General features: G+C 43.9%; 1 protein-coding gene across 1 annotated transcript; it reads left to right on the top strand.

Moving 5' to 3' along the window:
- The first annotated feature begins 6919 nt into the window (after positions 1-6919).
- On the top strand, positions 6920-17643 carry LOC310897368 (p53 apoptosis effector related to PMP-22-like). Its single transcript, XM_083830938.1, has 3 exons — positions 6920-7499; positions 14488-14631; positions 15273-17643. The coding sequence occupies exons 1-3, from the start codon at positions 7289-7291 to the stop codon at positions 15506-15508; spliced, it is 591 nt and encodes a 196-aa protein (XP_083687064.1). The 5' UTR covers positions 6920-7288; the 3' UTR covers positions 15509-17643.
- Positions 17644-24978: the final 7335 nt, after the last annotated feature.

The raw sequence follows: 24978 nt of genomic DNA, 5'->3' as shown, positions 1-24978 counted from the left end.
ATCTCCCCATCTCCCAGCCTTCTCCTACTGCTCTTAACACTTTCACTCTTGCTCATGCATGGTTGTGCTAACTCTGCATATCTGTGTATTTTAAAAATTATTTTTCCTCCCATTCTTTTAGATATTTACAGATACTATCTTCTGCAATGCCCTCATTCATCTTCCTGCACTCAGATACTTCTATCACAGTAAGAAGTTCAAGAAAGAGATGCTTTTCAAATCAGAGGTACAGTGCTGTTTCTGCACGGGAAAGTAGATCCTGTAAGTGTGATTAAGCTGAATTGAACAAGGTGTTGGAGCTGAACAAATAGAGATTTCTGCTATCTGTCCAGTGCTATGGGAGAGAAAAAACAGCATTATTTATAAGCATTGTTTTGCATAATAGAATAGCAAAATGGGTCAATGCCAGGAAGGAACAGAGGCATCTCCTGATGCAACAAAGCTTGGGAGAGAGTGCGTAAAAGACAGCACCCCTGACTTGCCCCTGCAAATAATGACTCAAAATCTTGATGTTCATGCATGACGAGTGAATCCAGTGCCACGTCCACATGTGCTGCTAATTTGGTTTTGTGATCCCTCATTTAAGCATGTACTTAAAGACCAGACTGTCTCTTAGAAATCAGGCCTCAGTGGACTGAGCTATTGGATGAGTCATTTATAAAAGCTAAACAGGGTCTGTAATGTGGAGCTGTGCAATGAAATGTACCCTGTCTGGTTCTGGATATGCACATGGAGATTAAATTTATCCCAAAAGCTCCTGCTGCTGCTGCTGCTGGGAACCAGGACAGCAGTTTACAAGAGCTGCCTGTGCTGAGGCTAAAAAGAGCAAAAAAGATGAAGGCTGCCTGGGAGGCCCCGGGGCCGGGTTAGGCATTTGGTCAGGGACGCCTCAGGACGGCCCTCCCGGCCCCCAGTCCCCAGGTTTTGGAGGTGTTTCCTGCCCTCTGGTGGTAACAGCCATCCCTGAAGCACGAACCCCGACTCCTGCAGGCGCCTGAAGCACGAACCCCGCTTCCCCCAGGCTTCGTGCCCTGCAGCCGCCAGGTAGCAAGGAGATGTGCACCTCTTAACATTAGCACGGGAACCGCAGGAGGAAGCCCAGGTCTCACTTAAACACAGTTCCAGATCTGAAGCCAGCTCTCAGAATGACACAGAAACCTGAGGGTGTCCCTATAGAGCAGGCTGAGTTGCAATATTTGCATTTCCACGTTTGTGTTTGATATTGCACAGATATGACATTTTCCAAAACAAGTCTTCTCTCAGCTTAGTTGAAGTGAATACATAATTCAGAACAAATATGAGCATGCTGCTCTCCAAGAATGATAAGCCTTCCCTGGACCTCCGTGAGTAAATAGGAAATGTTAAAAACAAACAAACAAACAAACCTAAAATCAATGAAAACCTGCAAACCCTCACATATAAGAATTCGTTGAACCATGGGTTTTCGTTGAAGGGGGATTCAAAAAGAAATATTAGAAACTCTGGAAAATGATTTTCTCATGCTGGACCAAGTTCCCATTTCTGAAGCAACAGTTTCAGTGTCAGCTGGGCAATTCCTAGGATGTCATTGCCACACTTTAGCATCATGCACAAAGATGATCAGTTTGCAGCCTTGGAAAAGGACTTATAGACAAAACCTAAATTAGCATGCAGGTCAAAGATGATACAGTTCTTTATTTTATGCTTTCCTCTTTTTTATGTTTTGCAAATACAAATAAGAGGATGAGGTAAAGGAGGAAAAGTTGCAGTGACAAGTCCGTAGACCTTGGATATTGTGTGGACATGATCCAAGTGAACCTGAGGCCTCTAGAGAGCTCTGGGGTAAAATCCCAGCCACCAGGGATTCTGTCATTTCCTTTAATAGAGGCAGAATTTCATCCAGGGCAACTCTAACACAGAGGTTATGCTCTTCTGGAGAGCATAAGCACAGAAAAATTGAGTTGCTGAGTCAGTGACCTCACGCGCATCTTACTGACCATCTGCATGGCAACTAGAGGCACAGCGTGTGCAGAAAGAGGAGGGCTCTTTGCTGTCCTTGTATTTATATGATTTTAGGTCTTCCCAGGCAGATGGAGTCACCTAAGATGTCTCGTGCTGGAATGAGTTAGTCAGCCTCTGTGGGCCATGCTGATGTTCTTGTGCTGCTCATCCAACCTGGTATTTTCACAAGGCATTTGAAGCAGTTTCAGTGGCACATCAATTGCACAGAGCCAGTTTATTTCAGTAGCGCCAGCCCCAGATGAGTTTCTAATGTAAGCTGAATTCAACCAAGAGCTACTGACAAAATCTGTTCAGAAAAATTGCTTTCTTTTAAATTCAGGTAATGGAAACGTCTCAGCACAGATAAGGAAGGAGAAATTTGATTTGGAAATACTGCTGGAGCGGTTGGTATGGGTTACACTACCTCGTATCCCTATCCTGTTTTATGGGTTGAATGACTACCTTGTTTTGGTGATGCTAATTAGTGTCTAAATAGAGGTCTTACCGCTGTGATGCCTGAAGAAAGATTAAGTAGAATTAGGGCACTTGAACATTGAGGAAAGTGAGCATAAGACGCTGGAGAAGGACAACACCCATGAATTATAAAATAATTGTATTTACAACAGGTATTCAGTCTGCGGACATTACTTTTTTCCTAAAGGCTTTAGCTGAGAGGTAAACAGGCTAGAAAAACTGTCTTCAGATAAAATGGGAAAAGGAAGGGAACCTCAGCCCTGAAGGGACCCTGCTGTGCCCCACAGCTGCAATGTGGGGCAGAGCAGTGACCTCAGCGCTGTGCCACCCATCATGTCCTCCCCAAATGCACCCTTGGGAACCAGATTCCCCCTGCCCCACTTAAAAGCCATACCCATGAGAACCCACCTGGACTGGAGCTGATCTCTGACCTTCACTCAGCTCTGCCTGGTTTTCTTTGATAGCTTGGTAAATGATTGCCAGCAGTGGTAAATGATTTACTCTGTGCACAGCACCATCTACTAGAGGGGCACATCCCTTGTTATGCTGCAGAGAAAAATATTGCTATATAGTCCCAAAGATTATGAAATTATCTGATGACTTGCATAATAAATGACTACATGTAAGGATAGTGGCTGTGAAACAGGCTTATGAATCCTGTTTTCCATGCTAAAAATAAAAAATAAAAAAATGAGACAAGGATTTAGATTTTCAGAATAACTATAGAACATGTAGCTGCCTTTGTAGCTGAAGGTAACATATATTTGACAGAGGAGCTTGATCTAGAGTGCCCAGATAGAATCAGTTATTTCTAGTCATTTAGTAAAGCAAACCTTCAGTTTGTTTTGATATGTATTGGGCATCTTTTCCCCGTGATCATAGTACTATGTGCTTTTCATGCATGTATCTTTGCAGCACCATCGAACTGACTACAACCATCTGGTCTCTGCGCTTATGCTGGCTACACAAGCTGGAGGTGACAAAAACTACATATGCTGCTGGAGCTGCTTATTTTGCTGCAGGAGGCAAGGCTTTATTAATTTGCTAGATTTTCTCACTACTAAATCGAAGTAACATTGGAACCGAATGCGGATAACTTTGCTGACTGTGCTGTAGGCCCTTGGTAAACACAAAAAGAAATCTTTCATATGCTGTTTTTCAGCTTCAGATGGATTTGGTAGTTGGCTTTTCTGTTCCTTGTATGTCATCAGTAGAGCCTGGTGGTTATGCTTCCTCACACAGAGCGACACTTCCATCAGTAGTACCCAAAAATGCAAAGGGGTGTAAGGGGAATTTTCACCTTAAGCTATTCCCGCTCTGTAAATGTTCAGTGCTGTGCTTAACTGCAGGCTTTAGCGGCATACGTAGGGCACTGCCACTAGAAGGGAAGACATGAAGCACAGGTAAGAGGGTAAGAGGACTATACTCTAGTCTCCAGTGAAAAAGCCAGATATTTGCAATCAAAAGGGAACATTGATTGCATTTCCGTTCTTATAGGGTCACCGGGCAGCTGCAGGACAGGCCATGGTGGCTGCTGATGTCAGAGGAGGGCTTGGTGGGCTCAGCGTGACATGACAGCAGGGCCAGGCTGCCCTCAGCGCCCCAGTAGGAGTCTCATCATGAGCCTCCGGACACCGCTGCAGAGGCATATGCTGTCTTGGGGAACCAGTTAATGCTGCTAATAAACCTGGCAACCAGCTCCATGTGCGTTTCTGAACTGGGGAAACTCTCTAACTTCTGACCTTGTAGCAACGCGGGTATTTTCCTGAGCAGTGCATTCCTGCTCTATTTCTCACAAAATGGATGAAATTTAACCTTGCTTCTCTTCCAACTGTAGAGAACAGCTCTTATTTTTTGTACTAAAAAAAAAAAACAAACTTCTGTACCTGCTTCTGAGTGCTGCTGATAGTGAGCTGCTGGAAAATCACCTCTCAGCACTGAACAAATAAAGTTCTGCTGTAGTTACAAAAAAAAATTAAAAGCTAGTTCTGCCTTTCTCCTCTATGCAAACATTATGTGTTGAAGAATTATGCATGCTGGTAGATTAAGTAAAATTTATTTACAGCTCTATTTGGAATGAACAGTGAGCGTGGATGTCAGGAACGGATGAGGAAGACTGTTTTGGTTGCTGTGTGCTGCCAATGATTCAGCTGGATTTGAGAAGGACCAAGTTGTGGTAATCAAGGCTTCAAGAACAATACACAGGTAGTTATGATTTGAATTGGTATTGTATGGAAACAGTGGTAGGAACTGAAGGGTGAAAGAGGAGTTACGAACAAAAAGTACAAAGGTGACAAAAGTACAAAAGAACAGAAGTGTTTTTGTGCATATATATGTACACAAATGCACACATTATATATACATATATACATATGTGCATGTTAATCAACCTTCATGTGTATATGTATGCATATATGCATCTGTTTATTTATGTGTGTATGTATGTGCATTAAACAGTAAATTGATACCTTGTCACAGTTCAAGTTAGTATGCAGGTACAAGCAGGCCATTACATTTTCCAGATAGATGACTCAAAGACAGATTAGATCTTAAAACTAGCCCTTCATTATTTTGCCAGACAATATGAACTTGACAGTAAAAGTCCTTGAGACAGTGAAGGGGTAAGTGGTCCCTCAACAGTATTCAGAAATGGAAATTCTTAAAACCATCAACTTAAAAATACCCTTTTTCAGCCAGTTTTCGGTAAAACAATAGCTCATAGCTACACCCTTTTATTTGTACACTTTGGAAAGTCACATGCTGTGCAACAAATATGGAAATAATCTTGGAAGCTACTTTTAAATATAAATTATATACTTTAATTATCAGTGACAGAATTAATACTTCTCACTGTCTGATTTTTCTCTCACTTTGTTTTAACAAGTACATACAAGTACATACCTTTTAGGTATGCATAGCTTCTTTTTGGATTTTTCTGGTAGGAACTTTGAAGAGAATGCTGAGAGGGTTGGTGAAACTTCTTATGGTTCGAGGTAACCTGCTTGAGATTTTTGCAGCTTCCCTATGGTGATATCATCTTGTTTTGTTTCCAGCATCACAGTCCACTCCCTGGCATTTGCCAGAAATCAATACTCATATGAGGTTCACCATCCCTCCCTACAAGACAAGTCCTCTGAGTATCTTCTGAGGAATTGACATGGGTCACAGTTTGAGCATGTTTGACATGGCTGTGACAAAATTTCATTTGATGCAGTGCAATACGACCTTAGAGCTCTGCATCTTCCTTGAAACCCATATAATCCACCCTACCCAGTAATCTTTTTCAGCCCTTCAGACCTCAAATATTTGCTGTCCTACTGACCTCTTTTGCTGAAGCCTTGAAGCTGCTCTATGTATGTGAGTTATGTGCCAAAAACACATGCATCCTGAATCCCGTGTTTGGCACATGTCTGCTCATATGGCAAGAGTTTGCATTGGTGCTGGGCAATGGGGTAACATGATGAGATGTGTGTAGATATTACTGTGGAGAAGTGTTTCTCCCATGACCAAAATATTGAGTCTGCATTTATGTCATGTGGTGTGGAAACCTTCATTTTGGTCACCTCTGGGGTGCATTGCCAGATATAGGATGGGGAAATATCAGGGCATAGGGCACAAGGGTCCTGAGTACCACTCCTGGACTGTGTCTGTGCGCTGTGCTTGTTGAAAGTCAAAGCACAATTGCAATCAAGCACTTGTTAGACGGCCATTAGGAACCAGGTGTTTGTTTAATGCTAAGTTTAATGCCAGACAAGTGTTAGTTACGATGAGCTGTTTCCTTGTCAATAATGTCATGTTCCCATTCTCAAATAACACCTTTCTTTCTTCTTCTCATTTGCATTCAAATTGTTCAAAAACTGGGCAAGGAATTGACTACTTTAATTGTTAAGCAACATATTGTAAGTGTTCAGTACCTGAAGTGGCTAACACTATTAGTATTATTAACTTTAGGTAATGATTACCTGTCTTCATCCGGTGAGCAGAGAGGAGAAAAATGAATTTAACTATCTGGAGAGAGGGCAGGGCTTGTGAAATACAGCAAGAACCTGAAGTTTTTGCTGTGGCTATTTACAGCTACCAAGAAGACACCTGCAGAGGTGGTGAGAAAGACAGACAGACAAACTCTTGGGAAGGTCTGTTGGGTGTAATGTAGGGGTATCGCGCAGAGGTCAGGTATAAGGTAAGCGATCCACCATGTAACACCGACAGTAGTCAAAACAAAAGTCAAAACAAGGCTTACATAGACTGGGAACCTGAAAAGCAGAATCTGGTTTTGAACATGCCCCTAGCAAAATGCAGCACTACGCGTTTTAGGACTCCAGTTTATCAAGCACATTGATGTGCCCTGACTCTAGAGCCATCCGAGGTGTCCATCCAAGTGGCTCAAGTGTCTCATGAGAGTCTTGGCTTTCCCCGTGCCCGGGCGAAAGGCCAGCAGGACACAAGACTGTGCCAGTGACCACGACCGAAAAGTGAGGCTGGACACGGGAGGGGAGCAGCTAGCAAGGAGTTAAGCACGGGACGGGCAGCGTAAGTGGACGGTGGTTTGTTCCAGGCTGCACCGAGGGAGCAGGGGCAGGGTGAGGAGCAGGACCCAGCCCCGTGCTCTCCTCTCTTCTCCTCTCCTCTCCATTCCTCCAGCTCCACAGGTTGCCGCCGCCACGCTTAGTCACAGGAATGTGGGTGGGACTCCCTCCTCCCCCGGCGCGCATTAAAACCCAGCTCAGACGGACAGACCGGCAGTCTCTCTTCTCAGAGGAGCGTCCCTACGACACCCCACCCTGCCCTACCGGCGAAGCTCGGGCTCTCCAGGTGCCCCCGACAGCCAGGCAGGATGGTGGTGTGCACCCTCGCCTGCTGGAGGTGCCGGTGGCTCCTGCCCCTGCTGCTGGGCCTGGCCATCATCATGGGCATCATCGCGCTGGCGGGCAGGGGCTGGCTGGAGTCGGAGTCGGAGCCCTACGTGCACCAAGCATCGCTGTGGGAGAGCTGCACGCGGGGCGAGCAGGACATCAACTGGAGCTGTGAATCCCTCATGGACTATGGTAAGCGGGGGGCCCGCGAGTCCGCCCTCCCCTGCGTGGGACCCCGGCAGCCGGGCTCCGGTGGCTGCACCCTGGGGGAGCTTTGGCTGCAAAAAGAGTTGGTTCGGCAGGTGGTCGGAAAAACAGCGGTCCCGACGCTTCTTTGCTGGTGCAGCTGCTTGCTGGGATGGGGTTTTCTGGGCAGAACCGGTACCAGCACTGTCTCAGGGCTTAAACGAGCAAAGAAACACAGGTCCTCAGACTGCTTCAGAGCAGGCTTTTCTGTCAGTAAGGAGCCTTTTTTTTTTTAATTAAAAAAAAAAAAGTTCTTTCATAATCAAAGTAAGGGAGCCAACTGGCCACGGGTTCGCTTTCTATCAGTTATTTGCAGCCTGCAGTGCCAGCAGCCTCGCCCTGCAGTAACCAGCTCCCTCTCGGCCTCGCTGATCGAACGGAAAGGGAAGAAGTGTTTATGCAGGGCACCTGGGCAGCAGCAAAGGTGCCTTCCCCGGGCCTCCGGAGAGAGGACCTTAACCCTGCCTAGCTGAGGGATGCCGCCCGACCTGCAGCTTATAATGGCCCAGCGTGGCTTTGCAGACAGAAAAAATACTGTTTCCTGTATATGCCTCTGTATTGCACTGGGACCTAAATCAGGGAATAATTGTGCCTCCGTTTTAACTTGCTTAGCCGCTTTTCTATCTGACATCGCACATTCTTACCACATACAGTTTCTGTTTCTTGGGGACTTTCTTTCCTTTTTTTTTTCCTAGCTGTGGTCTGATTACGTCTGCTTTTCTCTCAAACAAAATATTTCTGGAACCATAAGCAGACCCGCCTTAAGATCCTGGACTAGGGTACCTTGGGGACTGCAGCTGGAGAGCTGGAAGGGAGCGTTGCAGCCTGCGCGAGTGCAGGCAGGGAGGCTTCCCGGCACAGATCCCCTGCCACCCGTGCACAGAAGGCTGCCACTGGGACACTCATGCCTCTGCTAAGTCCTGAATGTTTTGCAAAAGCACTGGCTTCGTTTTAAGGCCAGGTGATGGCTGTGGGTTTAACTGAAGGTGAAAGAAATCTGGCTGGTGCGATGAAAATACCCATCTCCCCCACTACCCAGAGCAGAAAAGCTAGTGCGGGAATGTGGCTGAAATTTGCATTGCACGGAGAAGAACTGCTAATGCAGAGGAGCTGCTGAGGTTTGCTTTCTCCAGCAGTGACCCTGCCTCTCGCGTCCCCGAGTGCCGATGGGTGTGTGCTTCGCTTCAGTCCCGAGCATTTGGGGGCAAAGTGACTTTCTGCAGTTTTCTCTAGTTAGCAGGAGAATAGTATCCTTGACTTTGCTTAGTTAATCTTAAACCAAAGCTTATTTAAATCCTTGGCTTATTTAGACCAATTTGACTTTGCCTCTTCTGTAATTTTGAGGAAATCAATGCCACTGTCTTCTCAAATACTATTTACATCTGGAGACAGGATGTAACATATGAGTTCAGGTTTGATTTATTTTGTTTCCTTTTTTCTATGCTAATGCAATTAGGCTCAAAGTAGGTGAGGGCATTTACAAAGGAAAAAATGCCTAGCAGGCGTTTACAGCACTGCTGCAGGAAAATAAAAGCAAATTAATTGAGATGCATAACTTGTGTTTTGCATATGAAAACTACTGTACTCTAACTATCCTGCACCTCTCCTGATGAGAAGAAGACTTCAGAGTGAATCTCCATTAGTAGAAAACTGCATTAGACATTTTCTTAATTGAGCTGTGGCATGTATGCTAAGAAGAGAAAGAGAAAAAGCAGTTCGGTCACTTGTTTTAAATGGGGAAAAGGGGGCAGGAACAGACAAACAAAGTTTTGCAAATAGGAATGTCTCCTAAACTGAATTGCTTCTTAATGCATGTTTACAGTCCACATAAGAGGGAAGAAGTGGAAAGGGAAAAAGAAGAGTGAAGTATCATTTGGTAGGGAGGTGGGGAAGGGATTTTGATTCAAGCTCTAGACTGGTTTGCATCTGGGAAGTACCTGCCTGGCAGCATCTGTGTATTTATCAATATGTTGCAATGCGTGGCTGCTGCACTGCACATAATATGACTCAAGATGACTTAGTTTGGACCATGGCAGGATAAAACTGTTGACTGTGTGTTTGAAACATATCAGTAAGCCATCAGATATGACGAGGATTGTTGGCAGCGTGGATACTTGGAGAGGGTGTTTGCCTGCGTCTTTACAGTGATGAGCCTGTAAGGTTAGGAACAGTAATTGTGGGTGTAAACGTCCTCCCAGTCCTAAACGCCTGTTCCCAGTGACTTTGGCTTGAATTGTCGCTATAAAAGATGGGTGTGTATGTGTGCAGTTAAGGTGATCCCGAGGTGGTGAGCTCTTTCACATTACTAACAGCTGGTTGGTATTCATTAAGTACGCAATAGCCAACTTAGAAAAATTGAAGCATTCATCTGGAGCCTTAACAAGTGCTGAAAGGGGAAAAAAAAAAAAAAGAAAAAAAAAAAAAAAAGGTGGGACTTAGGAGCCCAGCCTCTGTGAATCATGTTTCCCTGCCACTGTGCCCCTGCTGCCAGAGGACTGGACTTTGATACCGCAGATTATTGGTGAAACAGCAAGCATGTGCCAAACGTGGCTGAGGGGCCAGGTAAAAAAGGAACGTTATGGGTACACTCATTGCACCCTCACCTCTTTTCAGGCACGGTTCTGTCTGATTTATGTTGCCAGGATGTGTTCTAGACAAACAAACTTAGAGTATCAGCTGGGTGAAGGCACTCAGAGAATGCTAATAGAAGAGAGATAGCAGTCGGCGTGCCTGGCTACACCCAGAAGACGCGTCCTGAGACTCCCCGGTGAAAGATCCCAGCGAGCAGGACAGGCTCATCTCTACTGTAAGCAACAGGGAGGCATTAAAAGCTGGAATCATACAGGATTTTGCCTCTCCTGACTTCCAGCTGGAGTCAAATGGCTGAAACCAGGCTTTTATTTAAGTTCAGTAGCATAACAATTGCTTTTTCCGGACTGCTAAAAACAAGGGAGAGCTGGGATCCCTAGTGTTAACTCCCAGCCAGCTCTCCTGGCAAGCCTGCAGTTCTGGGCTGCCCTGTGCTCACGATGGGTGTGCACATACCTTTCCTTCACTGCTCATGTCGTCATGGAAATTCGCACATTATGTGAGCAAGAAAATATTACTCTCAGTGCTGTCATTCTCGCAGTCCAGTGTTGTTTTGTCAACTAAAGCATATTTTCTGGGCATTCCATGCTATGAGCTCTCAACGCCAAACAAAAATTGTCACTGTGATTTATATACAGAAAACTGTTATAACTACAATGTAAAACTGCATCTCTTCTAAGCATGTCATAGTAAAAGCTTCCACCCTAATATTCTAGCTATTCACAAGCTGACAAACTAGCTTTTGGTTTTGTAAATAAGTGAACAAAGATGAGAAGGGCTTGTTACTTCAAATCTGTACTGGTTCATCTTCCTGCTAGACTATTTTCTCAGTCCTTTTATTTGTTTCTACAGGGAAATGTAGATGTAAATGTCCTACCCTGCAGAGCTTCCATCTCTTCCCTGTTGAGGCTGAGGCCCAGCCATATAAAATCAGGAAGTACAGCTAACACTAAGGCTCTTGTTTTATTTTTTATTTTTTTTCCTTTATTTCATCCTATTACTGATGCTCACCATTAACTTCAAATAATTCTGATCCCTCCTAGTTATTCACATGCTAACATTTGCAGCTTAGTTCTTTTGCATAGTCACCATTGATCAAGCTGAATAATAAAACTCTTAACCCTTCCCAATAATTATAGCCCTTCAGCTCCTGTACAGTTTTTTAATGTTCTGTAAACACCACCTAATTGATAATACATTTCTGCCCATTAGATGCAAAGAACTCAACTCTTCTTTGAGGCAAAGCTGACCTGGGGAATGGTAACGCCTCAAACCGTGCCACTCTCCTGTTCTCCCATTCTTCTGTCCTCCTATTTATGCAGCCCCAAATTACTTTGGCATTATTGTTTGATTTCATAAACACATGTCATATTTATGTCTGGGTTGAGTAAGAAATCGTCTCTCTGCCAAATGAAGGGACTTTCTATTTCAATGGAAAACATAAATTCTGGCAAAATCTCTCGTGATTACAAGGCTCTTCTGAGCACAAACCAGCTGGACGTTGGGGCTGATCCGTCTTTCTCAGACTGCAAGCAGATCTCTGCAGCCCTTAGGCCAGCAAAAACAGTGGGAGACAAAATACACACCTCTCCCCCCGACAGCCCGGAGCCGCAGGCGGAGGAACTGGTGGGCAGAGGCAGGGTGCCTGCGGAGCCAGGAGGGCCTGTCTTAATAGGTGCGGGGATGATGAGGTTAATTTAGGGAGATTTCTCTTACACTGTGCATAGCTACACTTGGCTGCTCTTGCTGTTTTTCCCACCAGTGCTAATGTGGCAGGCTGGCCGTTCGATAGCTGTTATCTAGTCCTGCCGAGAGCAGATCCCATCCATCACCGCGGCCAGCACCAATGTCTCGGTCTTATCAGCTCTTGTCAACATCATGCCGCTGATAACTGCTGCTGGAGAAGATAATCCAGCAGGAGAAGGGAAGATGCAGGCTCACCAATACTACACTTTGTTGCATGTGAGCAGAAAAAAAGTGGTGAATTTCATAGTGGTGGTGCCTACTACTGCCCCGTTTCTGAAGACGTACAGAAGCTGGGTTTGATATCAATCTTCCTGACTGGATATCTCCTACCGCTACATGTGCTGTCACTCATATTGCCAGAGACGAGCTAATAATTCACCGTGACTGGAGCCAAGGCTGAGCTGTATCGAAAAGCTCATTATCCTTGTAAACTAAGCACGTAGGGTCTGGAAATAGCAGAGATAGCACTGAGGACTTTCCAGCCTGTATCTCTTTCGGTCTTGTTTGTGTTGCAGCAGACTTCAAGGTGTCTAGTCTGCTGGTGTGTTTGAGTTTGCAACCTATCCTATATCAGGCCAGATGCCAGGCTTGGCTTCCAGCACTGTGCTAGCGGATGTAATGCACTGTAGGGGAAGGTACTTTGATAACTGAAAGCGTTTCTTGCTGTTGTCACTGTTTTTGTTTGTTTTTATTTTTTTTTCCCTTAATAGGGCAGATATTGATAAATAGCATTCCTAGTTTGTTCAGTCTGAATCACTTTTCCTGGGCTGGCTGTGTGTTATGGCTAAATGCCCTTTTATATTCTTTATCCCTAAATAAATCCTGCTGTGGAGACAATGCCCAATACCTGCATTAGGTACGTCAGGGAAGATTTTGAAGGAAAAGATGGTATCGGACCGGTGACATAGCTGTAATCTCCAAATGCCAGTGGGGTGTACTCCTTCCCTCCTGCCCCTGCAGTGCTCTGCTAGGCAAGGGGCATGAATCACGCAGAGCTGCCTGCAGGAGGTGTGGAGGCTGAGGAGAGCTGGTTTAAAAACATTTCACTGTCTTGAGTCTTGTTTCTCACAATAGCTCCAAGAAAAGCCTTTTCTTTGCCCTCTCTGTGCCAAGCTGACTGCCTTCAGGTGGTGGTGGTGTTGCATTCTCTGTCTCAAATTACTTTTATCTTTTTCTTTTTATGTAACAGTAGAGCACACGGGTAAAGGTAGAGGATTTTGACTCCTCAGGAAAATGTTTGCGGTCTCACTGTCTTTTTCTTAGATTTTACACAAACAAGGGCTTGTTTGACAGAGGTTATGTTAAAAACAAGGTGTCTCCTTGTTTTTGTCACTCCAGCTGTGCTGGGACAAGAAAGGTTTTTTTTTTTTTTTTGGAAAATATTCTGGCCCAGATCTCACTGCTCCCTTTAAACCTACGTTAGAGGGAGCTCGGGATCTGGCCCTGCCTATATCTGAAAGCGTGCACGTCGAAACCCGTGCTATGCAGACACAGAAAGTGAGCTGTGATGACAGCTCACTGAAACCAAAGCACCGGAGGTACTTGGTTCTTTAGGCCATGTGGGTAGGTATCCTGCCTCCAGGCAGAAACACCTTTGCTGTTGTTTGCATTGGACTCACCCAAACTTCTGTCTAGTTTTTAAAGAGAATGAGGTCTGGCTGCAACAGGTGCCTTTTCAGAAGCCTGTGTCACTGTGAAATGGGAATTACTGGTGGTTTGCTGGAAGTTTTCTCCCCCTTGCCGTGATGGTGTGTTGCAGGTGAGCTGTGAACTCGGCTGGGGTCAGGCCCCTCGCTCCCCCTCTGAGCCTCCCCAGCCCGCAGCTGCCTGATCCCGTTGTTGAACCTGGGCATCCGTGTGGTGTCCGGTCCCACCAAACCTCGAAGTAATGACTCAGAGTAATGAGTCTTCCACTTTACCTTTGACTCTGCTATTTCTTCTCCACCCACAGGTTTTAGCTTTTTCTAAATATTTTGGGCTGTGAATAGATACTTATCTTCAAAAGTATTCTCTTCCTCTTTGTCTTCTCTCAGCTTGGCTATCCCAAATCTATTTCTTTTTGGTCGTGCTAATTTTACTTCACATACATTATTCCTGTCGGAAACAAGCAGACAGGAAGGTGTGTGCTGTCAGCATTTTTACTTCCCAGCAGTTGTGGCTGTGCTTGTGGTTGTACCCTCCTGTCCCCTCTCATACTGCCCCGTGTGTGGAAGTGGTTTTGTAAATTTGTATGTCAAACAGGGCTGATAATGATAAACTACATTCTCAGAGGTTGTGTGCCCTATCTGCTCAGATGGCTGTGGGTCTCTTACAGATACTGAATTTGGAGATGTTATCTCCGTTATCATGCTATACTAGATCCCCCTTTTAAGCAGGACAAATTAGTGGGCAGGGAGTTCAGCACTGCTTGTCCAGCGACAGTGCCTTGCTGCTCTGCAGCTGTGTGCTTTGGAGAAATCCCGGATTGCTTTGACATAGGGCATGCTTCTTAACGGTAAAGCACTTCAACAAAGAAATGACTAAAGGAAACAGAAGACCTGCAGTGACCTACAGTTCAGTGCACTGCTATGTGTGACACCTTTCTTCTTTTCTTTTCTAGGATGGGGGAGAGCAGCAGCTGCCACGTACCTTGTTGGCTTTGTGATCCTGGTCATCTGCTTCGCCCTCGCAGTCATCGCGTTCTCAGTGGAAATACTCCGTTTCAACTTTGTGCGGGGAATTGGAGGCTTGCTCTTTGTTGTCGGTAAGTCTGGGTGCAAAGACAAGGCTGTCCTAGGTGTAAAATGGGGAGCAGCAGGAAAACATGCTAGATGGTGCCTTCCTCATGAAATAAGATGCCTTTGTCTGGTTTATGATTCATTTTCATGGGAAAAAAAAGGGAAGTTCGACTTATGCTGAGAGGACAATGGTTAGGGAAGCTCCAGCAGCCTTTCTTGATTAACGCTTTCCCAAAATTAGTGCACGGGAGCAAAACCCAGCTTTGACCCTGCATGTCACACGCGAAGACTTCAGTGCTGAGAACGCCAGGTGCTTCCCACCTTCCTGGGGAGAGGAGGAGCTGGGAGGCTGTGGTACAAATGGGAGGTAACTGGCTCCACGAGGACCAGGGTGCCTGGCAGTAGGACAGGGCTGGTCTGGGCATGCAGGTGAGTGCCTCAGCAAGGTGGCAATGTCAGCTGTAGCTGCCGCTGCCAGGTAGGTGGGGACCTGCCTCGACCAGAGGTCAGGCACCTCTGCAAGAATGCAGGTGTGATCGCAGGACTGAAGCTAATCCTCACATACCTGGGAGGGCAACGCGGTTATCTCCAGCTACCGTTGTTTAGTGGGGAAAGTAACAACATTCATTGTCATTTACTCTTGGTTTTCTTTTCTTTCTCTCCTTAGCTGCATTCCAGATCATAGGCTTGGTCATCTACCCAGTGAAATTCACAGAAGAAATTCCACTGATAGGAGATAATATGTTCAGCTGGGCCTACGGTTTTGGTTGGGCCAGCACTGTTGTTGTGATAGGTTGCGCTTTCTTTTTCTGCTGCCTCCCCAACTGGGAAGATGAAGTCCTGGGAAACATCAAGCCGACCTATTACTACTCCTCCCCAGAGAGAGCACCATACTTAAATTGAAAGGTTAACTCCAACTACAATCAACTGTCAAAGCAACAGAAGAGCACCTCTGCTGTGAATTTTGGTGCGATTATAAGAGACTGAAAAAAAACCCACCTTATTTCTTCAGAGTATTTCTTACTAGCACTGGTAAAAAAAAAAAAAAAATAGTAAAAACATTGGCATCTCTAAGCAAATAGCTTTTACCTAAAGTATTATTTATGTATTCTCATGTCAATTCTGTTTAGGTGGTTTACTTGCTCCTTTCCCTCCTAACTAATTGAGTCACCCTTATTTTATTCAAACATTTGCTTGTGAATAAAGACATAGGGTTTCAAGTTCAGAAAGGAGGGAGAGAGATTTTAAACAACCCACAAGGGAGACCTGCAAAATATTATTTTTTTTATGTTTTCATCTCTAACAAAATTTTCTTAAATAAAACTAGGAAAAAAAATGCAGTCCGTCTAAAGAATGGTTTTTCTTCCACCAAAGTCAGTCCCAAGGAAGGAACTTTACTGAATCTATTACAGTCACATGCTGCCTAAGAATCTCTTCTCATTCCTGTTACTGGACTATTTTGACTATTGACTATATGAACTAAGGGGAAAATAAAATTATTTTTTTTCCTCCATCTGTTGCAGTTGGATGGAGATTTCCTCTAAAGCATGGAGCTAGTGTGTGTAATGGTGGCTAGTGTAACACTTATTGGTGTTTTTGTGGCCACTGCAGTACTTGTGATGGAGACACATAGAATTAAATATTAATTGTCACAGAACCAATAAATATTCAAATGTTGAAATGTATACATTTTTACATGGTATTTGACAGATGCTGATTTAGAAAATGCTTTTCAGTAGAAACACACACACTGTTCTTTATGTCTGCCCGTTAAAAACTGCAGTATTTTAATTATCAGACATGCTTTGGAGGGAAACCTCAGCATAAGGTGTTGAAAACCTCCAAAAGTTTCTAAAACACACTGTAGGTACTCCAGGGATTGGTAAGCTTGGGAAAGTTTTGTGAGTCACTGGAGATAACAGGTATAAATAGGAAAGCAGTCTGTGAACAATATATACATGCCAACTTCATACGGACACATGTCTCAGGGCGTAACCTGCTGGGCTCCCAGCTTGTCTTTCTGGAGCTGGCGACTGCTTTCCAGTGAGACAAAGCTGTGTCTGTGTCTGTCATGGACCAGAGCAGCTTACAGCGTATTTAGTTAAGGTCTATAATCTTTGTCAGGGCTTTCTTCAGCTGGGGAAGAAAGACTGCTTTCCCCTTATCATGAACCCAGTACTCAGGAGATGGCAAATGCGTGGGTATATGTATTCATGCACGTGTACAAAATAGAGCTACAATGCATTAATCAGTATCCTGTAAAACCAAAGATATGTAGATCTAAGCTTTTTCAATGCCCAATATATCTTGTATTATATGTTGTATACCATTCTGTTTTGTAACACCTTTTCTAATTTGGCAGTTCTGCATTTTATATGTGTTCCTGCTTTGGAAAGGCTGGGTGATGTCTTAACACCCCTTGCAGGCCTGTATTTTATAATTTTACAGAGTACAGACATCTGCAGACTTCAGAACAGTGTTACAAGCTCAGTCAGTCATGGCATATACAATCAACTGTGCTTGTGATTCTTGCTGAAGAAGGCAACTTGTGACAAATGTGTCTTTAAGAACACACTTTTTTTCTGTACAGTACTGGTGGGGGGGGTATACTGTGTAGACGTATCTGTATTATGAGTAATGTCAGTAAGTTTCTAGCGAATTCAAAATACAGAAGAGAATCTCAAGTCTGGAAAATCCTTGCACAGCTAAAGCTGAGAAGGAGAAAAGACATAAGAAAATGAACACCCTTCCTAATGAAAGGGAGGATGGTATGGTAATAGGGTTTAGCATAACTTAAGTCTTTTGTATGTTTTTTATAAGCACTGTCATGACTTGTCAAAAAAGCACAAATGTAAAATAAACTTGGTTCTGAATATACTGGGTAGATGGAAGCATAAGCAGCATGTTACACAATTAAGATGTCTGGGAGAAAGCTGTTGCAAATAGTCATTAATTACTCTCAAGTGATACTAATGTATGTGGCACTCCTTTCAAATGTGGTGGCTTAATTAAAATGTTTTAATTGATAGTTGTAGAAACTTGGTGTCATTTGTGTTTCATGGATTCGATTCATAAACTCAAGAAAATAGCCATTCTTTTCCTCTCTTAATGTGAGTATCAGTATCTATGAACTGTTGGGTTAATAAAAGGGAGTCAAAGACCTCATCTATCCAGGAGGCACCAACTGCGTTTTCCAGTCAAATAAGACTGAGTATACACTGCAAAACACATCTGCCTGCTTTGATCAGAAGCACCAGGCACAGCAAACTTTTGGCTAAGCCAAAACCTCCTAAACGCATCACGACTTCAGGAGGAACCCCAAACATTTTAAGTACATTGTGGTCTACAGGAGGTCTCAGATGTGGGAAACGTGTTCTTTGTAACCAAAACTGCCAAATAACTTCCCTATACTGATCAAGCACCTTCAGTAGGGAGACAAAGATGAAGCATTTCATCTCACTGCCACTCACCTGGCATTTTCAGAGGAAGGCTGCACTTCTCCAGTGATTAAAAACTTTCTCATTTTTAACCTCATGTTATGTATGGCCTGTAAATAGTCCTATGCTACTGATATTCTTTATTTTGAACAACTCTTTCTGACTTTATCCAGGCAGCAAATCCGGTGTTGGCCACCACTACATCAAACCAGTCTGGAGGTTCTCATTTCTGGAAAGACAGGTTCACCATTTTCCCAATCTCTTTAGCTGCCCTTTTTCTTAAATGTCTCAGTTTTAAAACACACTTACCACCCTGGATTCTGGCTACTTGTTTGCTTTTTTCTTGTTGTGTGTTTTCTTTGAATACATAATTAGGGAAAATATTGTTCACTTAGATTTTCCCAAATGCTCTGAAAACCATTGGAGGGTTTGTGTGATGCTGTGATGCCCGTTTTTTAACATGAAAAACATTTGTACTCCTGCTCCCCTAACAGTCTTTATTCAGCTACAGCCTAATCCTGTAAAACTGAAAAACCCCACCGAGCTTCAGGCTGTACACAGGCTGAAGCCCAGCCCTGGTGCAGAGTGAGATGCTCAGAGAAGCTGAGCACACGTGGCTCTCTGCTCAGGGCAGCAAAGAGCACTCAGCTCATGTGACTGGGTGCCAGATAAGGCTAACTCACTTGAGTGGGGTGGCTGGAATGATTAAACCTCATGGACATGGGAAACAGTTGCCACACCCCACAGAGATTTCGTTTTCAGTGACTCACTTTTTAGACAATTCCTTCATGAGGCAGAATTCCTAAGAAATACTCATAAGGCCTTTACTTCCTGCATCTAGGGACTTTTGGACCCAGAATACATAAATAAGTCAATAGAGTGTAGTCCAGATAATTTGAGATAACTTTTTGTGTGTGTGCTTTAGGATATTCGCAACAGGCAAAAGAGCTGAGTACTGGTGCCACAATGCAGAGCAGTGGAGGGTACTGGCAATAAGGAACAGCAGTCTGAAAAAATGGGATTTGCAGTGCCAGGAGGTGAGACGGCACAGGTGCAGCAGTGATCTGTGTACATCTGATGGACCAAAGATGTATTAATTTTGCTGTGCATGTGCAGCGTATTTCCAAGATAGGTCCAAGGCATCCCCTCTTCAGGTCTGCACCAGTGCAGCAAGCAGCATTTGTCTGGGGTTTGCTGGCACGCAAAGGTGTGGGCCAAGCTGCTCCAGCTATGGAGCTCGACATCCAGAAATTCCAGGCAAAAAGCCAATGCCTTCAAATTTTGCCTGTACACAATTATATTTAAATGACTTGGGAGTTGTCAGAATAGTCCAAAGATAAATTTTTTTATGATGATGATTTTTGAATACCTAAATTTAATAAGGCTGAATTTGTAATAAACACTGTAGTGCAAAACATGTAGGTGTGTCTAAAGTTTTATGATATAAATAATAAAAATGCAAATAGTATAAATAAATTATAATGTATGATAAGCAATATGCATTATGTGATATAAATAATGAATATGAACTTTTCTGTGAATTATATTCCTCATGGGTATGTCTCTGCAGGATTGGATAATATCTACCATAAGGATTGCTATGACTCCTGCTTTTTATTTATTTAAGGCAATGTGGCCAACACATACCACTTTCCACAGCACTCTTCAAGAATATGGAAATGTCTTGAAAATTGCAGAGCATCGAAGGCGCACATTGGAAATCAGGGATCCATGAGACAGGGACAGCAGAGAGGGCTCAGAGGGGTTCAAGGCATGTGCTCACATGAAGAACTGTGAGCCCAAAGGGCTGCGCTTGGCTACATTTGGAGCAGCTGAAGTGCAAAATCCCTCAGCAGTGCGAGGTATGTCTTTTCCTTTGCCCTGATCTCCTATAGAAAGTCACTACAACTTGCAAAGCAAAACTCAGGATAACCATAACTGCATTTTGTATCAAGACAGCATGAAAATTTGGAAATGTTGGTATGAGAGCACTGCTTTCTTTTCAGCCTACTTCCCAAATCCATTGCAGATCAAATACCTAAAACTGAAACAGTCATTTTTTCATGTCATTTTACTTTTGTCTGGACAATTTCAAAGTGAAAATTCATGGCTGAAACTCTCACAGGTATGCTTGGTATGCATGCCTTATCTGTAAATCTCAGTACTTACAGAAGTAGCTGGTGCTGTTCCCAGCTGACCCATAAGGCACAGTAAATGAAGCGGTTTCTTTGACAGAGAATTGTAAGTAATAAGGGTGTAGCACCTGGGAATTGCCTGCGTAAGGCTGTTTTTACCCCTCTCCTGAGGCAGCTGACCTGCATGTTTTACAAGGAGTCGCTGTTAAGATCTACTGTGCTGGGACAAGCATTTACTGCCCCTCGCTATGCCACAGGGAAGCTGTGGGCCCCAAAGCATTTAGCTTAAATAAAATCATCATTGTAAAAGAGCTGGTGCTCCTGACAGCCACGCTAGGAAGCTGCAGATCCCCCAGATGGTCACAAATCCTCAGGACCCGACTGTGGCTCTTTTACAGCACACCCTTGGCTTCGGCCGCTTGTGTGGTTGGTAGGCTGAATTGATCAAACTTCTGCAGAGCATCGGTAAGAAGTAACTGTGGATTAAACTCTGTTCCAGCAAAGAGCTCACCCTGAAGAAACCGTGTCCTTTAACAAAAATTAGCTGAAAACAAAATCCACAGTCAGGCACATGGAGATTTTCCTTTTGTGTTTTCCTCAGGCAGCCTTGAACTGCCCACATAAATAACAAACGTGGGTGCAGCCTCATGTTCACTACTCTGCAGTTAAAACCTGCTATTATGATAATCTTCTGTTTTTGCACATACAGCCTCACTAAGGGAAGGAAGAGTCTTTTAAGCTTGTACATCTGCCATGTTGAGGGAGGCCTGTTTTACTGACAAGTCAGTGAGCGCCATGTGTGGGGCAGGCTTGGGAGGTCAGACAGCACGCTAGTCTTACGCGACCCTTGCTGAAAGTCTTAACAAAACCCTGTGGAGGTTTTCCTCCAAGCTCAGCAGCCAGTGGAGGTCTCAAGCCTCTTCAGAGCCTTCCTGTGCTGCCTGTGGGAGCGAGGAGGGACTTTCCCAGACGTGTGGCAGCAGGACCCACCACCAGCTGCTGCGCGGCCACCACAGGCACCACCTAATGGCTCCTGTGTCCAGCCACCGCAGGAGCATCCTTTGAAATGCCCGGCATGTGGGAAAGGAAAAACCCACTCCCCAGGCTTCAGGGGCTTGGCTCAGTGAGGCAAAAACCTGGGAGAGGAGCAACCTGCGGCCTCTTCCCCCGGAAGGGCCGTCGAGAGAGTGGATGTGAACCTCTCCTTGCTGGAGGCTCAGTAACTTCCCCAACCTTCTTCTTCTTCCAGGTTGAGCCCTGTGTACATAAACAACAAGTGCTAGCCTTCAGGCAGCACCTTCAAAACTATACGATCTCAGCTGGGTTCTTTTTTTTTTTTTTTTTTTATTTTATGTGGGTGTTCTTATTTTACCATGAAATAAAGTCAAGTGCTGTTCAAAAGGCATTTTCAGTATTCTTCTGGTTAATGTGAAGGAATTGCATCTTGAATTACCTTGTGAACATTTTCACATCTAAAGGTATTTTTCTGCATGTGCTTATGATGGATGAAATATCAGTCATATTGATAACAGGCTCTGTGTCTGTTGCCTTGGTGCACACAAGGTGCAGGGTAGAAAGAGGACCACAAGGTTCTCTTTAGACTAAGCGTAAGTTAAATCACTATATAGGTTCTGGTTATAACAATAACTGCACTTGCAAGGCAAGATGCACCTGTCTCTGAAGGGAAACAGCTGACTGGCATTATCAGGGAAAAAAAAAAAAAGACTCATGTTTGTAAATGGATCAATAATAATGGCAATAATTGTCATAAGATTTATAATAGTTCATGCAGAAAATGTTTCTCAGTTGCTCAGAGCGACTTCTCAGATGTAAGAGAATGTATCATAAAATAATTTTAGCAAAGTTTAAAAAAAAACCAACAACTCTGGAGGCTTCTTTTTCATAAGTGTGAACATCATGGAGTGAAAATGCTCTTTTTGCAAAACTCATGAACGTGCACTGCAGTTGGTCAATCCATGTCAATCTGCAGTCATACATACAGTTCACATGAGAGGGTCAGCAGACTAAAGGTGGATGAAAATGTGCTGCCAATCATTTGTTACCTTCTCCTTCAACAGAAAACTATTTGTGTCTTGGCTGAAAGGGGCAGATTGATGTTTTTAGCTCTAATGTCTTAAAATCGTTTGTTTTATCAACATCCTACTGATTACTGATTACTTCAAGTAGCAATGAAAATTCATTAGGAATATTTTGAGATGCAGTAAGTGCACTAAAGTCTAAATGGTTTAACATTGATAGTGTATCTTCGTTTTCAACAGATGATGCTGGTGTTTACTCTGAGAGGGGCTATCTACAGACATGGGGAAAAGCAGAAAAACCAGTTGGTTTCACACAGCTCATACACTGCAAAATACAAAGCCCGTTGTGGGTATGTCATCACTTCAGGTTGCAGACTTTGTAACAGAAGTTTTCAGTCATTTTTCCCTGTTTGCCACAGGGAGTATCAGAATTACACGCGATACTTCGTTTTGTCAGCTTTGAATACATCTTCCTCTCTGCTATCCCAGATACCACAAATTACCCTTGTATTGAGAGTCAGGATTGCTTGTCATTTGAAGTTACTTCAGGATGACAAAGATGAGCAAGATACAGAAACACCTGCCGTGACTGAACACTACTCATCTTTCTTTCAGTGTGATAAATGTGTTCTGTGGTGTCATCCTGCAAATGCTAACATTTGTGACAGTATGCATTCATTCAAAGGTGAGTTATGACAAAAACTGATGACAAATCCTTCAGTCATATATGGCTACCTAAAACAGGGATGAGCATTCCATGAGAAAGGGAAGATAATTTTATTCTTCAGCAAACACCGGCTCTCAAACACCTGACAGTGCTTGACTTCATAGTGGATTTCATCTACAAAATTGCTTTGATTTGGTTTTCTCTGAGAACAAAAAGACCAAGTGTTTAGAGAACTGTATCTGTTCTTGAAGGACTGAGAACTGACAAGAGACTAGATATAGACAGCTGAGTGAGGGCTACAGTCTACTGCCACATGCATCAGTGTTTTTGAGGTCATTGTTTAAAAGCTACCTGATATCCAAATCCAAACCTCTTTTGTCTCAGTCTTTTGGAGATTTTGTGATCATTTTTACCTCAGCTGTGGCAACAGAAAGAATGTGGGTAAACAGATGTGGGAAGGTTGCAGGTATCAGCATATTGCAACAAGGGTGAGCTTCAAGTAATATTTGTTTTAATGTAAATATAAGAATTCCGTGTGTAAAAGAAAGATATATTACAGTGTGTTAGAATTGATAATTAGCCTTTTAAGCATTATATTTAGGTTAAAGATAACTGAATCTGTGGCTAGTACAAATGTGACCTACCAGGGCTCCCTAAAGTGTCCTTTACAAGATATATTTTCATTTTTCTTGAGGTTGCTTCTTATTTCTATCCCCAAAATGGCAGCTGAGATATGTTGTTGGTTGGCTTTGCTCTAAGTGATGCTCAAATTCCAAGGCCGAGTCTGTAAAGACGTGTCCTGCTCTAGCAGATGTCTGTTGAGTACTGTTGATGAACCTCTCACGACCTCAAGAAAATTGGCCATGACCATACTACAGGAGAGTTGCTGCCAGAAGGCTTCAGCTAGCCAGAATTGCACCAGCTGGAGAGTGAGGGGCCAAGCAGCTACACCACTGCTAATCTACCACCAGGCTAACAAGTAATCTCCGCTTAGAAGTAAGGCACGGTGTCACATTAACCCGTACAAATTGCTCTCATGATGGAGCTAATGCCTCTTCACTGTGCTGCAGCTTGCTGGTGTGGATGTTCCAGTTTGGGTCTACATGAGCTCAAGACCTCTTGGTGCACACTCCTGTACAGTGTATTAATTCAATGTAAATCATGAATTTGTTTTATATGAGTTATATTATGGGTTTATGAATATTAATTTGGCAAAATACTGCAGAGTTTGCCATTCAGTATAGGTGTCATATTTCACCATGAAAACTGTAGTACAGTTGCAAGTCTCTGTGAGTACATCAGGTCCAGGCTTGGATGCAGACCTGGAAGACAAAATCCACCATAGTGGTTTTTGGATGCTTAGCATCCTGTGGGCTTCACAATGTTTCACAGAAAACAACTTCAATCTGCAAGTGGTGCAGCTGATTCCAGTCATACAGACAACTGAAATACCAGGTTGAGGCACACGTTAGTTCAAAGGGAGAGCCCTACGAGCATGGCTGGTTTGTTTTCGAGCTGGCTGACAGATCAACCCGCAGCCAGGAGGCCGTGGTTTGTCTCTTCTGCATCATGCTCGCAGCACATCGCAGGCAGGCTGTGGCAGGCCCTGAGCTGTGTATGCACAGCCAGATCCACATGTAGGGAGACTTCACAAGGCACAGTCAAACCAAAGCCTAGTTTTTGTTCTCTCACAGAGGCTATAACCTGACTATACTATCTTTTTAATGATAAACTCTTTTTTTTTTTTTCCTGCAGCTATGTGTTAGCTTAATAGCAGCTAGATCATTTTTTTTCCTTTGATTGCCAAAGATAGGGTATCATTTCCTTTTTAAACGGAGTCCAAGAAAGGCATCTTTCAACCTGCAGGTGGCAAGTTTCAGAAGCATCCACCACCCTCCGAAGCAAACAGCTGCCCGCGCTGCCTCCTGCATTTACCTGCCCCAATGCAAATCCCAGGGGAGACGCGAAGCGGCAAGCACGGCTGTGAATTGCTCCTTTCGCTGGGGAGTGGCAGGAAGGAAAGCGTTAAATGCCGAGGGTAAACATCACCCTCTTTGTTACCGAGTCAGCAGAGCAGAGAGGATCCCACTGACAA

The sequence above is a fragment of the Anser anser genome (assembly GCF_964211835.1).
Source record: "Anser anser genome assembly, chromosome: 3".
NCBI classification, from domain to species: domain Eukaryota; kingdom Metazoa; phylum Chordata; class Aves; order Anseriformes; family Anatidae; genus Anser; species Anser anser.
The sequence above is the reverse complement of the archived record's forward strand: the minus strand, read 5'-3'. Positions and strand labels throughout refer to the sequence as shown.

Coding starts and splice junctions, on each gene's coding strand:
- LOC310897368 (XM_083830938.1), top strand. CDS start 7,289: ATGGTGGTGTGCACCCTCGCCTGCTGGAGGTGCCGGTGGCTCCTGCCC. Junction 7,500..14,487: donor TGAATCCCTCATGGACTATG/GTAAGCGGGGGG, acceptor TTTCTTTTCTAG/GATGGGGGAGAGCAGCAGCT. Junction 14,632..15,272: donor AGGCTTGCTCTTTGTTGTCG/GTAAGTCTGGGT, acceptor TTCTCTCCTTAG/CTGCATTCCAGATCATAGGC.